Source organism: Pipistrellus hanaki (assembly GCF_964339955.1).
Source record: "Pipistrellus hanaki genome assembly, chromosome: 3".
Classification (NCBI taxonomy): domain Eukaryota; kingdom Metazoa; phylum Chordata; class Mammalia; order Chiroptera; family Vespertilionidae; genus Pipistrellus; species Pipistrellus hanaki.
Genome location: NC_140505.1, coordinates 141,933,024 through 141,948,221, shown reverse-complemented (window position 1 = coordinate 141,948,221; position 15,198 = coordinate 141,933,024). Strand labels below are relative to the sequence as shown.

The 15,198-nt window shown below is 50.9% G+C and overlaps 1 protein-coding gene across 1 annotated transcript; it reads left to right on the top strand.

Moving 5' to 3' along the window:
* Positions 1 to 2,690: 2,690 nt before the first annotated feature.
* LOC311619284 (keratin, type II cuticular Hb6) lies at positions 2,691 to 10,216 on the top strand (the record flags this gene model as incomplete). Its single annotated transcript, XM_084877484.1, has 9 exons — positions 2,691 to 3,059; positions 3,858 to 4,066; positions 4,809 to 4,869; positions 5,631 to 5,726; positions 5,937 to 6,101; positions 6,861 to 6,986; positions 7,244 to 7,464; positions 9,893 to 9,924; positions 10,062 to 10,216. 9 exons carry the CDS (start codon positions 2,691 to 2,693, stop codon positions 10,214 to 10,216), a joined length of 1,434 nt encoding a protein of 477 aa, XP_084733610.1.
* Between the last annotated feature and the right edge of the window lie 4,982 nt (positions 10,217 to 15,198).

Genomic DNA, 15,198 nt, shown 5'->3' with positions numbered 1-15,198 from the left:
TTAGAAATCATGAGGATTTTTAGTGATCTATTAAGGCCAAATAAATACACTTTTATGAGTTATTCACAAATAACAGACTTTTTGGTTTGTCCAAGATTCTCTTTCATTAAGTAGTGTGGTTGCCCAAGGATTGGTGACATATTCCCTTTGCCTAATAAGAGAGATTGTCGTAGAGCCTTCCCTGGGGCAGCTGTGCTATAGGGGGAATTGAAGGAGGGGCATTTGATTTGGGGTTCTTTTCCAGGGTAAAGAAAGTAACCATGGCCAAAGGTCTTCCTGCCCCTGGGATTGATCTGCATGGTAGAGTAACAGTAGATAGAATTTACAGAGCACTTACTGTGTGCCAGGTATTGGGTTAAACATTGTCTCTGCATTATTTAATTTAATCCTTCTAGTAGTTCTTTAATATAGTCAACATTAGAGAGAATTTTACATATGTGGTTTAGGAATGTGAGCAGGTATATTACATCAAACTGTTGATATATCCATGGTAGCAGCAGCAACAATAACATCAATAACATATATCTCTACTTCCCCATCAAACCTGTCACTAAAACTACTGCAGCAGCAGCAGCTCTACTAATATGACTACATTCTTAGAGTGTGTCAGGCTCTGTTCTAAGTGTTTTACATGGATTAATTCTTTTAATCCTTACAACTTTATGAGGTGGATTTTATTATCCCCATTTAGCAAATCATAAAATGAGGTACAGAGAGGTTAAGTAATCATGGAAAGTCACAGAGCTGGATTTTGAAAATAGGCATTTTGGAACCTGGACCTGTGTTCTTAACTACAATAATATGCCAGGTATTTAAATTTTTTAGTTTCAATCATATTAAGAAACGATTTTACATAGTGACAAAATACATACATATATAGACACCACATACAATTGAAACAAAAAGGTCATGAAATGTTATTCTTAATATATATGATGCACTCTGATTTTTTCTAATTTAATTTATCTCATTCTACTTGATTTTGTTCTAATTTAATTAAAATTATGGTTGCTTCCATGAGTGAGTTACAATAGAACTCTGAGAAAAATGCTGCCCCAGAGCCTACTGCTTAAAAAAATTTTTTTTGAGAGAGAGAAAGAGAGAGAGAGAGAGAGAGAGGGGGAGAGAGAGAGAGAGAGAGAGAGAGAGAGAGAGAGAGAGAGAGATCAACACACCACCTCTTGGTGTATAGGATGATGTTCCAACCAACTGAGCCACAAGAGCCAGGGTACCGCCTGCTTCTTAATGATTACAATAAAGAACATCTGCATTGTGCTCTGGAGGTTAGGAAACATGTGCACATCCCTGTAATTCCTGAAGGCAGCACTAGGATGGAAAAGGCTTACTCCATTTCCCAGAGGAGTGGAGTGCCTAGCCCAGATCACACAGAGATCATTATGGCAGGGCCTTGGTTCCTGCCCAACCCTTTAGCGTTGAATGCCCACACTAGCCACACTGGATGGGAAGCACACACCAATATGGATTTGTTGTGACCTCTTCCAAGGTTGCTGACAAATTTCTGTAAAGGGAATGAGGTGGCAAGGTTGGCATAACATGGAAAGTGGCACAGACTCAGGGGGAATGACAGGGTTCTGGATGCTCTCCTCATATGGCTCTATCTAGATATAATTAGATCTGAGCCAAATGCCATGTAGATGCATAACAATTGTGTCCACCTTAGACTTTCTGAGCCCTGGAGGAAACACAGAGGCTCCAGGTGAAATCCAAGCACATTATCCTTGCTTGGGAGTTTGTTGGAAATGGTTGGACATTCCTGAGGCCAGAGAGCGAGTGTGTGTCCCCTTAGGACTCATGCAAGACTCTGAGGGAGGGGATGTTTCCTTCAGCATGGGCTGGCCAAGAAGGTCTAATAAATTGGCTTAGGGTCTGGTCAGTGTGTAAGGGGGGTAGAGGGTAGGTGAGAGTGCACACGACCATGTGAGTGTGTGTCATATTGTGGGTGGGAAGGCCAGCATGTGAGTGCATAGTGTGTGTGTGTGTGTGTGTGTGTGTGTGTGTGTGTGGTGTGTTTACTGGGTGGAATATGTTGATAGATGTGAGGGATTTAGGAACAGTGTGGGAGTGTTGGATACATATAGGGATAATTGAGAGATTGTGCAACTGTGGAGCTTTGGCAATGCAGAACAGGTCATCCGTGTGAGGGAAATCACATCCCAAGCTCATCCCAAGTTCCACATCACCTGTGGATCTCACACTCTCCCAGTGGTTTAGGGCAGGTCCGACCAGCACCACGGACAGCGGCGTTGACATCATCAGGTGGCAAGGTACTGGAGGAGCAGCAGCCCCGCCTCCCCCTCCCCCCCCCTCCAACCTGAGTCACTGCTCCCTCATCTTCCAGTTCCTGAGTCTCCACAGCTGTGTAGAGGGAGGTCGGGGTGGGCGTGGCAGATGTGAGCTGACTCTTTGATGACAAAAATTGTGCAGTTTAGGACAAAAGGCCATAAACATCTGGCCGCATTTGGAACCCAATTAAGTGCATTAAGGGAGAACACAGCAGCTAAGCAACCCAAGCCCATAAAAGACGGCTAATTGCTCCTCATCCATGGACGCACCAGGCTCCCCACATATATAAAAGGCCCAAAGATGTCAGAGGTGTAAACACCTTGTCCACTATACCCTCCACTAGGACCTCTCCCTCTTCAGAGCCTTCTGTGTCCCAAAGAAACACCATGACTTGTGGATCTTACTGTGCTGGAGGCACCTTCAGTTGTGCCTCTGCCTGTGGGCCCCGGCCAGGCCGCTGCTGCATCACCGCCGCCCCCTACCGCGGGGTCTCCTGCTACCGCGGCCTCTCCAGGGGCTTTGGCAGCCAAAGCGTCTGCGGAGCCTTCCGCTCTGGCTCCTGCGGACGCAGCTTCGGATACCGCTCAGGCGGCGTGTGCGGACCCAGCCCGCCCTGCATCACCACCGTGTCCGTCAATGAGAGCCTCCTCACGCCCCTCAACCTGGAGATCGACCCCAACGCGCAGTGTGTCAAGCATGAGGAGAAGGAGCAGATCAAGTGTCTTAACAGTAGGTTCGCTGCCTTCATCGACAAGGTGGGTGTCCTTGAACACACCCTTCCTAAACTCCACCCATGTGCAGGACTCAGTCTGGGCACCGAGAGGGGAGTCAGGGGCAGGAAGAGCTCTGACGGCCTGAGCTCCCCATTCTGATGAGAGGGGCAGACACACACACACACAAGAACAGGCATGCACACAAGACCCAGAAGATGCAGCTGGGAGTTCGAATAGGCAGAACTTATGGAAGAGAGCTTATGACCTGGCTGTTCGGAGGCACAACTAGAGTTCAGGAAATGGAAGAGGAAAATGGCAACTGCTTCTGAAGTTACAGAGGTCTCAGGCCCCACCTGAGGACTGTGCTCTCTCTGAGGCATAAAGTGGATTGGCCATCCAGTGAAGGGGGCCAGGGGGAAGGGTAGCAGAACTCTCCTCTAGATGGCTAGTGACATCACCTCGTGATACCTGTCACCACACATCCCAGCCTCTGATCTGAACGTTGGAACTCTGCCTAAGAGGGCACCTCTTCTAGCTTCAAGGTGAGGGGGTGAGCCCCTCACCTGGAGACTGACTACATGCTACTTGGACTCATCAGGTAGGGATAACTCAGTTCACCTGAGAAGGGATTGATCTTTCCCAGCCTGTTGCTCCCACCCCCAAGTTGGAAAATTCAGATATAGATCATAATCAGGAATTCCCGTAGTTGATTTGTCTACCACTGTCCACCTCTAATTTCTGCTAAACTTCAGATTTGGAAGTTTACCTTAAAGCAACACTCCAAATGGGCTTTGGGGCACCAAGAGCCATTTGACCCTTCTTCTCCATCCTGAATGGCAGGTGCGCTTCCTGGAGCAGCAGAACAAGGTTCTGGAGACCAAGTGGCAGTACTATCAGAACCGCAAGTGCTGTGAGAGCAACCTGGAGCCCCTGTTTGAGGGCTACATTGAGACGCTGAGGCGGGAGGCCGAGTGTGTGGAGGCTGACAGCGGGAGGCTGGCCTCTGAGCTCAACCACGTGCAGGAGGTGATGGAGGGCTACAAGAAGAAGTGAGTGTGACTGGGTTTTACGTGGGACACAGGGGAGGACTTGGGTTAAAGGCCATTGGATTAGATGGGAGAAGAATTTCCAAGCAGGGTGAGCAGGCCAGGGTGGCAGGATGCAGTAGGACCTTTTCACCTGTGCAATTGTTGCCTGGATGCCTGTCTGAGAGGAGGGCTGTGATTCCCCCAGGACATCTCTCCCCTGCTTTAGCCTTCTTTTCTTAGAGTCTGACCACCCAGCAGCTATTGCCTGTGCTCTGTGGGGAGAAGGCTTCTGGCATCTTCCAGGCCTTCTCCTCCTGACCTCCCACCTATAGCACCTGGCCCACAGATAGGAAATGAATACTACAGGTCCTGGGCTCTGGGTGTCCCACAGCTCAGGGCTCTGAGTGCTGATGGCCTCTGAGCTCATAGACCCACACCTGGGCAAGGATGCACCCAGCTGAGGGGTGGCTGGGTGTTGAGCGCTAGAGGGGATGCTGGCTTCTGCAAGCATGGGGCTGGTGCCGAGACCTTATTTGCCTCCTGAGGTGACCTCAGAGCAGCTATGAGGTTCCAGAAGATTAGTCCCAGGGACCCCTAAATTCAAGGTGGAGACATCCCAAATCCAGCCACAAGGACCTAACAGGGCTGCCAGAGGTCCAGCTGTGGTGGGAGGTTCCTAACATTGGCCCCTGTGAAGTGGGAGGGGTTCATAGTAGACTTGCCCTTCCATGACCTCTCTCTCTCTCTGCCTCTTCTGCCTCAGGTATGAGGAGGAAGTTTCTCTGAGAGCAACAGCTGAGAATGATTTTGTGGTTCTGAAGAAGGTGAGTCATGTAGTACTAGGGAGCACAGACATGAGGGATCCTAGAATGACAGACTCTTCCTGGGGAGACCCTGAGGGTCTCAACCTCAGTGTGGGGTGCAGTGACCTTGTCAAATCACATGGGGAATTCCCAGAGATAGGGTCATGGAAGGCACATCCAGAGCTTAGACAAAGGTCAATACCCTTGGAATATCCACTGTGTCCTGGGGCATGAGGATGGCCGGGTTGACTCTGGATGTCCTGCTTGGCTTTGGAAGTGTGGTCTGTGGCTTGGGTCCCACAGAAGCCTGGCATCTTCAGTGTCTGTTGAGGGACAATGTCCTGTGTAGAGCTGTGGGATGTCTGAATAAAAGCAGGGGCAGAGATGCAGAATGTGGGGAAAGATGGAACAAGAACCAGGAGTGGCCAGGTGGAGACTCAGAGGACTGTTGGGAGAGATGGAGGGGCCAAGATGTCTGAGTGGGGAGTCAGTCTGGGCAGGGTCCTGGAACAGGGTGAGTGAAAAAGGAGAAATGGGAAGGTAAATTGTCTCAGGTGGGAGGGGGAAAGGATGGTGGCTATTCAAGACAGAAAGGGGTTTGTTCTCAGAAGGGGAGGAGGTTGTGAGGTCCATCCCAGGAAGTTCAGAAAGTATGGAGATGGGTGGGAATGGGAACCCTGGGAATCCTTCCCCTGTCACCTGGCCTCCATGAATGGATGAGAAGAGGGCATTAGGTTGACAATCACCAGAGTTCTGAACTCAAAGACTGCCCACCTTTCCAGGATGTGGACTGCGCCTACCTCCGCAAGTCTGACCTGGAAGCCAACGCAGAGGCCCTGACCGAGGAGATTGACTTCCTGCGGCGGCTGTATGAGGAGGTGAGGGCTTGTGGTCCAGGCAAGAAACTGGCTGCCTGCCCCCAAGACAAGCTTTGGCATGGAACATAAGGTGGACAGGGATTTGGGTATCAGTCTGCCATCCATGAGGGGTGGGGGCTGGAGACCAGGGAGGGCTGAGAAGATTGGGTAGATGCCATGGTGGGTGAGGCTGTGGCTTAAACAAGATCCTTCCTCCTCCCATACCCACAGGAGATCCGTGTCCTCCACGCCCACATCTCAGACACCTCCGTCGTTGTCAAGATGGACAACAGCCGGGACCTGAACATGGACTGTGTCATTGCCGAGATCAAGGCTCAGTATGACGACATCGCCAGCCGCAGCCGGGCCGAGGCGGAGTCCTGGTACCGCAGCAAGGTGAGTGGCACAGGACACTTGCCTCCTAGGCATGGCTGTGGGAGGGATGTCAGGTATCTATACCAATACAGAGCTAATATGCTAATGAGTAGGACTCTGTAACAGGTAATGACCTGGTCATTAGCTGGGGTGTTGCTCCAGAGATAGGGGTGGAAGCGGGCAGGTGCCCAGAGGAGTTGGTACCATCCCGTGCTGAGGAGGGTGCCCCCCTCACCAGTCCTTCACCACCCAGCATTCTCAATCTGAGTGTCCCGTGGCCCACCTGCCAGGGGAAGGAGCACAGTGCAGCAGATGGGAGGCTTCCATGCTCTCCTCCAGAGCCATGACGGGGTGGATCTGCTGTGTTGTTCTGGAGATGGGGTGAAAGCAGAGAGGCACCCAGAGAAGGCAGGACCAGCCCAATGCCACTGGCGGGACTGAGATCAGGGCTTGAAGCAGCCAGAGAAGGCCAGAGGGTTTGGGGGCTGGGCCAGGCGTGCTGGAGCTCTGTGTGGACAGCTACAGGTGTCAAGGCAGGGCTGCAGGTGGGTGGGTGGCGCTGCATGATTTCGTGCACTGGGCTCCTGGTATATTAGAAAAGACTGCTTTGGTCTGGAGATTCTGATTCTAGGGATGGTAACAGAGGCAGACAGCTCTCAGGCTGAGGGGGCAGGGCTGCTATGGGTGGTTGCTCCGGCTGAGCTCGGTACAGCCTGAGCTCTCATCTGTGGTGACCTTAATGGGTGGCAGGTCCCCTCCTGAATCTCTGCTTCCCCCCAGTGCGAGGAGATGAAGGCCACGGTGATCCGTCATGGGGAGACCCTGCGCCGCACCAAGGAGGAGATCAACGAACTGAACCGCATGATCCAGAGGCTGACCGCCGAGGTGGAGAACGCCAAGTGCCAGGTACGGGGCATGTGCACCCTAGACCACCAGAGAGGCTGGGGGCCTGGCCTGGCTTCCATAGGCCATAGGGACTCCACCATTCATTCCCCATTTGCATGACTAGCGTCCTGGGTGTGATTACCAGGGAGACCCAGGCCATGGAGGTGAGGGGCCTGTTTTGGGAGTGTTCCCAGCTGGGTGTGAGTGAGTGGACACATGCAGAAAATTGACAGAGAGACTTGGGTCCATAACCTGCCTTGTCCTCTTCTGGCCCCCAGAACACCAAGCTGGAGGTGGCAGTGAAGCAGTCTGAGGAGCAGGGCGAGACGGCCATCAGCGATGCCCGCTGCAAGCTGGCCGAGCTGGAGGCTGCCCTGCAGAAGGCCAAGCAGGACATGGCCTGCCTGCTCAAGGAGTACCAGGAGGTGATGAACTCCAAGCTGGGCCTGGACATCGAGATCGCCACCTACAGGCGCCTGCTGGAGGGCGAGGAGCAGAGGTGGGTATCATAACCAATCTTCTCTCCCAGCCTTGCCTGGGTTCTCAGCTGGCCCAGTCCCTCACAGGCGTGGCATCAGTCCTCTCTTGTTTCCAAATATCCTGAACATGCAGCTGGACAGGTAATTTGAATAAGTTCTTTGGATATGCTTCTAGTCCCATTTGAGTTTCTCATTCCCACCTGGTGCTGATCTGGAACTGACTCCTTTTACAAATCTGCTCCTCAGTCAGGTCAGGTCAGGTCTAGCTGTTGCAATTGCTGTTCCTGAGAAGCCCAGCCTGGGCTTGGGGTTTACTTCCCTTCATAGTGCTTCTGCCCTCCTGGGCCCTGCACATGTCACTCGGGATTCCAGCTCTCTTTTCAAGCCTAGCTAAGGCCTCAGCCCTGGGAGTTCATACAATATTTATCCCAGAGAGCAATGTCAATAGGGGATTTTATTAACTCACACTAGATATTCTAACAGTAGTGAATATCCCTAAGTGGTCCTCCATCACAGCAGGTAGGACTTGGCAGCAGGATCTGTCCCTTGAGGCAGCTGTGTCACATTCTGGACATTTTTGCTTCTGGATTGCTTTGGGGACCAGGTGCGGGTGAGAGCAGACCCATTGGCCATTTAGCCTTCTGATGGCTGGAGGGCAGTTATGAGGAGAAGCTTCCCAGAATGTGGCCCTTAGGTCCTTGCCCAGGTTGGTCAGGTGCTCACACCCTGAGCTTTCTTCTTCTTGTATACAGCCAGGGGGCCCTGGGCAGATGACAGGGGAGTATGAGGATGCAGAGGGAGCACCTAGGGGCACCCTGTGTATTGGGGCAATGGGGACACAAATTTGGTAGCTGATCACTTGGGGAGACTCACAATGTACACAAGGAATTGCATTGGAGAGCTCAGAGGCACCAGGGCTTGTTGGGCCTGGGGTGTTTCATTCATGAAGAATTCTGGGAGGAAGAGTTTTCCAAGACTAAGTTTGGAAGTTGGAGAGACATGTGGACAAGGCCCTGGAAAGGGAGTGGTCCACCTCTCTGCCACATGGGTTTCTGGGAGTGAAGCAGAAGCTTTGATGTATGTTCCCTAGGAAACCTGGGGATAGGTGATTAGACAGTGAATTCTCCTTACGCCTCAAGCTAATTTTGACAGCCCTTTGCCACTGTGCTCTCACAGGAACTCCCATGTATCTCCCTTCAAGAGACAGCAGGCTGAGTTAGATGGCCCAAATTATAGCCCTGCCTTTGTCATTGGCTGTTTTCTGTCTCTGGGCCTCAGCTTCTCTATATGTCAAGTGAGGGATTTGGTGTAGATGGTCTCTGAGCCTGTTCCAAGTGGGTTCTAAAATCCCATTTATTCATGCAATGCAACAGTTCTTTACTGAGCTAGGCATTGTTTTAGGCACTGTTGGTTCTGCAATGGGGAAAAGAGAAGAGATAAAAACTTCTGCTTCTGCCCTAGCTGGTTTGTCTCCATGGATAGAGTGTCAGCTGAAGGTTCCCAGGTTTGATTCAGGTCAAGGACACATGCCCTGGTTGCAGGCTTGATTCCGAGAAGGGGGCGTGAGGAAGGTAGCCAATCAATGAATCACTCTCATCATTGATGTTTCTATCTTTCTCCCTCTCCCTTCCTCTCTGAAAACAATAAAAATATTTTAAAAACAAGAAGAGCAAAACAAAACAAAAAACAAAAACAAAAACAAAAAACTTCTGCCCTTCTGAATTAGTGATACCAAACAGACCAGATTTAAGAAGTTACACCTGCTGCTCCTCAAATGCATTTATTTACTTATTTATTTATTTATCCTCACCTGAGGATATTTTTTCCATTGATTTTTTTTTTTTTTTTTTTTTTTTTTTTTTTTTTTAAGAGAGAGTGGAAGCAAAGGAGGGAGGGAGAGACACATCGATTGGTTGTCCCACACATGCTCCTCGACAGGGGCCAGAGATCAAGCTGTAACTGATGTATGCACCCTTGACAGGAAACAGCCCTCCCCACCCCCACCACCCATGAGCCAACGCTCCAATCACTGAACCAAACCGGCTAGGCCTCAAATGCATTTACAAGCCAACTAGAACCAATAGAAATGGTAGCAGTGAATATTTCTGAAGTGCTGGCTGGGTGGCAGGCATTAAGCACTCACATGTATCATTTGATTTCATTCTCGCTACAGACCTAGGAGTAGATGGTCTCCATGAGGAGGTAGGCTGAGGGAGGGTAAATCAGAGGTTGCTCAGCTAAAGTGGGTGGAGAGCCAGGCACACTAGGCATCTGTCTCCAGGAGCCACATGCTGGTGAAGCGCCCCTCCCACTCCTTCTCCTCCCGCTCCCCTCCCCCTTTCTGGATTAGCCCCAGAAGGAGGGCCATGGGTCTCACCTTCCACGCTGGCTGCATCCGCCAGGCGGCTTTGCCACGACACTGACCTCTCTCTTTTCTTTTCCCAATAGGCTGTGTGAGGGCGTCGGCTCCGTGAATGTCTGTAAGTAGATCAAGCCTTTACTCTTCTCCCGCTGGGGTTGTCCAAGGCCTTTGGGGAGGGGGCGTTTTCGGTTGCCCCAAAGCTGCCTGTCTGTGGCAGTGCCTGATAGAGTCTGGGCCTGTTCTCCTCTCATTCAGGCGTCAGCAGCTCCCGCGGTGGCGTCGTCTGTGGCGATCTCTGCGCACGCGGTACTGCCCCTGCTGTCACCACCAGCGTGTGTAACGCCCCCTGCTGCGGCAACGTGGTGGTGGGCACCGCCAACTCCTGCAGCGCGGGCTGCAACAGGTGCTAGGAGGCTGCAGCCTCTGCCAACGCACATCACCGGCCTGGACCTCTGCCCAGCCTGGACCTCGAGAACCCGGATCGCCCCTCCCGCTGCCCCACGCATCGCCAGAGCTGGCCCCGCAAGAACCAGTCACCAGATGTGCCACGATGCATGTCCTCCCTACCCGCTCACTCTATGTGCCACTCCCAAGCGCCCTGAGCCCGGGAAGCTGGGGCAGCACCTTGGTCTCTTTCTGTTGCCTTTCTCAGTAGTCAGTTTGTTTTCCTGAGGATTCATTCTTTCTTCCGCTTTCTGATTTTTGCTGGATTCATTGGTCCTGCTTGACCCCTTCACCCAAGCTTGGAGAAGTGGGCAGGCCCAGAATCTCCCTGTGCTTGTACCTGCAGAACAGAGATAGGGAGCACTGATGGTGGTTTTCCCATGACTTTGTGAGGGCTGCCTGCAGGAGCTTCTAAAAAAGCCAATGACTCAACTGCCAGCAATTTTGTCCTTGTTTCACTCTGTGTTTCCAATAAACTTACTGTAGCGAATCAAACCTGGTTCCTCAGAGTGTTGAAAACCCGCCAGGGCCCTCCTGCCAGGGAGTTCCTCAGGGCCTCTCCATCCTCTCAGGTATTTTTTCAGCAGTTGAAAATGATGGCATTGCACGCTGCCCTTCTGGCTTGAGCAACCCAAGCCTCAGGAAAGCAGGAGAGGACTGAAGGAGGCAGGGATCTATGCAGTCATGGTTTCTCGAGACCAAGCTTTCTCAACGCTAACCCTATTGACATCTTGGGCTGGAGAGTTCTGTGCGGCGGGGCTGTCCTGTCCATCATAAGGAGGCTGAGCAGTATCCCTGGCCTTCACCCACCTGGTGCCAAAATGCCTCTAGGTATGGTCAAATGTGCCCAAGGGGTTCTCAACAAGGGAATTTTGCGCCAGGGGCATTCCTGGAGGGGGGAAGTCCACGAGGAAACATGTGGAGGTAAGAACAGAAGGAAGGCATGTGAGACAAGAGTGTGGGGAGAATCAGGAGAACTGTGCTTCCAATACACAGTCATGACTCTGCTATTTCCCAAATGTGTGACTTGGGGCAAATTGCTCCCACCTTCCGAGCTTCCATTTCCTTGTCTGTAGAATGAAGGAGGTTGGGTCATATTCCTAACGTTCCTTCTGGTTCCTTAAATGAGATTATGCATTTAAAAACATTTTGTTAAAAAAAAAAAGTTTGAATGTTGGTTTAGCCATTTATCCTTTCTATAATTGTGGGAGTAAATTCTGTAAGTATAGGAGCTGCAGATATAAGGAGCAGCCCCTACCCTTACACCTGAGAGAGCATATCCAAGAAAGAGCCCCAGAATGTCAACCTCACCACAGTCTATTGGTTGCAGCTATTATAAAGTCAGTCCAGAGTCCTAGGGAGGGGACATAGACTCTACCTGTGAAATGAGGAGCGACATAAACCGAGAGAGGAGACCTGGGGCCATTTCTAAAGATAATAATCACAGGAGGATAAACAAGACAATATAAATAAAAATTTAGAGTATAGCATGGCACACAACTGATACTCAAGAATTGCTATTTATTATTGTTGTTACTATTACTATGATATCACAACAGCACAGATTTCCGAGGCTCTGAATAGCAGGAGGCAGAATGGGATAGTAAAGAAAAACAGGGGATAGAAATCTGGATTCTTAGCTTCATGTCCTGGTTTGATCACCAGGAGCATGTGGCCAGGCCTCTTCAGGCTTTTGAAACTCAATTAGTTTATTCACATTTTGGGTTGACAACTGGCCTATGAAAAGAGCAAGCACATCAAGGAAGGGCAGATGCTGAAGGACTGTTACTTTACGTGCTGTCACTACCACCACTCGCCTTCACTCAGCTGTCAGAACAGAGGACCTGACATCTAAATAGCTCATATACCTTAGGAATCGGCAGGAACATTCCAGAGAGGAGGCAGTTGTCTCTCTGTGAAGTGTGGAAGGCTTCACTGATTGGCCTATACCATCTACCTCTTCAAAATGATGGGAAAAGTGCCTGGAAGGAAGTAGGAGTGAGGAATGACCTTGGATGAAGAAAGATTTGGTGGGATAGGGTTGGGGATGGGATAGAAGGGGCAGTGGAGAAGAGTGTAGAAATGAGAGGCTCACTTTAAGCTTCTAGAGGGCACTGGTGAGCAGTCTCTGGCCTCCTGCTGAAGCCTCAGAGACTTATTAGAGTCCCTGATGTTTCCATGCTCCAGCCTCACCTCTTCATACTCATTCTCCCACGTCTAGGGCACATCTATTCTTTCTGGCTAACTCCTTACACTTTTTGCTGTAAAATGTAAGCTTCACGGAGGATAGGCATCTTTGACTATTTTCTTCACTTATATGAGCCAAGTTTGTATAATAGTCCTGGGTCCATATTAAGCACCGAGTGATCATTTGCCTATTGAATAAATGAACTCCTGGTCTTCGTGTAGGCTTCAGCTTCTATATTATTTCCTTCAAGAGGTAACCAGCTTTCTCTGGTTAATAATCTTCCAAATGTGCATCACTTTCCTCCTGAGACCAAGGCCTCTTTGAAACGACACCTTTCCTTGATGAAGAAGTGGCAGATGAGTGAGGCTCAGATACTCAGGAATGGAGGCTCTAACAGATGGAGAGTCTGCAACATTAGTTTTGCCTGGTCCCTTGAGCTGGTGGGGCTGGAGGGAGGTGCAGCTTCTGAGGCATGGAGCCTCCTTGGGCTCTCCCAGGTGGCATCTGGATGACCTCCCAAGGCTGGTAGTGATCACGGTGTCCTCCCTAAGTCCCTGGGAAGGCAGTGTTACAATCCCAGAGCAGAACTCAGAGCTATTGCCTAAGAAAGTCAGGACGAAAAAGACTCTTTCAAAGACTCTGGTCCAGTATTCACTTCCCCTGAGCCAGAACAGGGGAAGAAGGTACAGTCAATGGGAAGTGATGAGAGGCACTGAGACATAAGTCAGAGCCAGGTACTGATGTGCTATGTTCAAAGGCCCAGACTTCATCCTGAGGGTAATGGAGACCCCCTGGCAGGTGAGACTTGGGTTTTGTAAAAATCTCTGGTTGCTGTGTAGGTGGATTGGAAGGGAAGGAGAGAAGGACTCAACCAAGATGGTGGTGTCTGAACCATGGGTAGTAGTAGCAGGGTGAGAGAGGAAAGAAATGGATTAGAAGGATACTTAGGAAGTAGAGAAAGAAAGCACTTGGGAGTTAGTTTTGAGAGCAAAGGTATAGGCATAGATCATAGGTTTAGATATGGGTAACTATGTTGAGGATCTTGACAGGGGCGGTAGGAGAAGACGGGTGGAGAAGGTGAGAAATAGTGAGTTCAGCTTAAAGGTCTGTTCAGTGGAAGGGTCTTTAGGACTGCCAAGCGGAGCTTCCCTGTACAAACGGGGGGCATGGGTCTGAGGCTGAGGAGTGAGGTCAGGGCAGCAGGCAAGTCCCCATGACTCTGAAGCACAGTCAGATGATTTTAACTGGGGATAACACCAATGATGGTGGTAGCTGAAGGAGAGCTGCTTGGGAGGAGCTCAGAGCCTGCCAAACAAGGAAGTAAAAGGCCTGAGACTCTAGGAGGGAGAGAGGGTGACAGGCAAGGAGTCAAGAGGGCCCTAGAGATTCCAGGAGGGAGGGAGGGAGAGAAGGTGGTGGGTCCTCCTAAGACAGCATGGAGACATGGTCAGAAAGGTAAGGGCCTGAAGGAAGGTTGGTCAGCACTAGGGCTGAGGTAGGGCTGGGCAAAGAGAGGGAAGAAGAGGGCTAGTGAGATGGAAATTCACTCCACAGGAGTGGGGTTTGGGTGCAGGAAGGGCTAATCCATGCCTGCTTCTTCCAGAGCGGGGCTAGGGCTTCTCAGCAGCTTCCCCCTGGAGATCCCAGCCTCTTTCTGAGTAGAGGACAGAAGCAGTCAGGCCATGTGGGGGGCAGAGGAGCCACCTTGGCCTTGGTATTAAAACTCTGAGGGATCTGGGGATGAGGATAGTCAAGAAAGCAAGTAAATGGTGGGGAGGAGAAGTAGCTCCTCTTAGGAGTAAGAGGTTTTTTTAAAAAAAATATTTTTATTGATTTCAGAGAGGAAGGGAGAGGGAAAGAGAGAGAAACATCAATGATGAAAGGGAATCATTGATCAGCTGCCTTCTGCACACCCCACACTAGGGATGGAGCCCACAACCCGGGCATGTGCCCTTGGCCAGAATCAAACCTGGGACCCTTCAGTCTGCAGGCCAAGGCTCTATCTACTGAGCCAAAGAAGCTGGGGCAGGAGTTAAGAGTTTTTTAGGAGGCTGTCCTGGGTGCTGAAGAGGTGTGTATGGCAGGGGGTTGAGTTGGGTTGGCGAGGGGTGGTGTCAAGGGTCTCATCTCCATAGTTTGAATGGGTGGTATGGGGATCCAGACTGATACGGGGTGGCCATCCGAGGTGGCTGTTGGCACTTCCGGAGGTTGCTGCTGTGTGCATGTGTGTGGTGGTGTTGGTGGAGGTGTGTGTGGGGGAAGGGGATTAAAGCCACACACACACACACACACACACACACACACACACACACACACACACACACCCTGCCTTCAGAATATTCTATGGCCTCCTCTGGTTCCTTTTAGCCAGAGGAACAAGTCTTAAGTCTCAAGTCTCAGATTACCTCTGACAGGTGTGACTTAGGGAAGGTGCTGTGAGCACAGTCAGCATCGCCTGGCCAGGGGAGGATGGAACTACTGGGGATAGGTAGTTCTGTGGGTATCCAGGTTGAGGACAGGCCAGAATGACCCCAGTCCTCAGGTCATCTCACTGGGCTCGGGTGCTCATCAACCGGTGGCCATGGGCTCACTCTGAGCAAGCAAGACATCATAGCACAGAAAGCAGGTCCCCCAGTTTATTGGAAAAACAGAGGACAAGGGGCCAGAGAGGGGATGGGGGCAGTCCAGCAGAGCTCCTTCCAGAGAAGGAGAGCCCTCCTGCCTGGGAGGAGCCAGAGAAGACGCGGAAGAGAAGGGTCC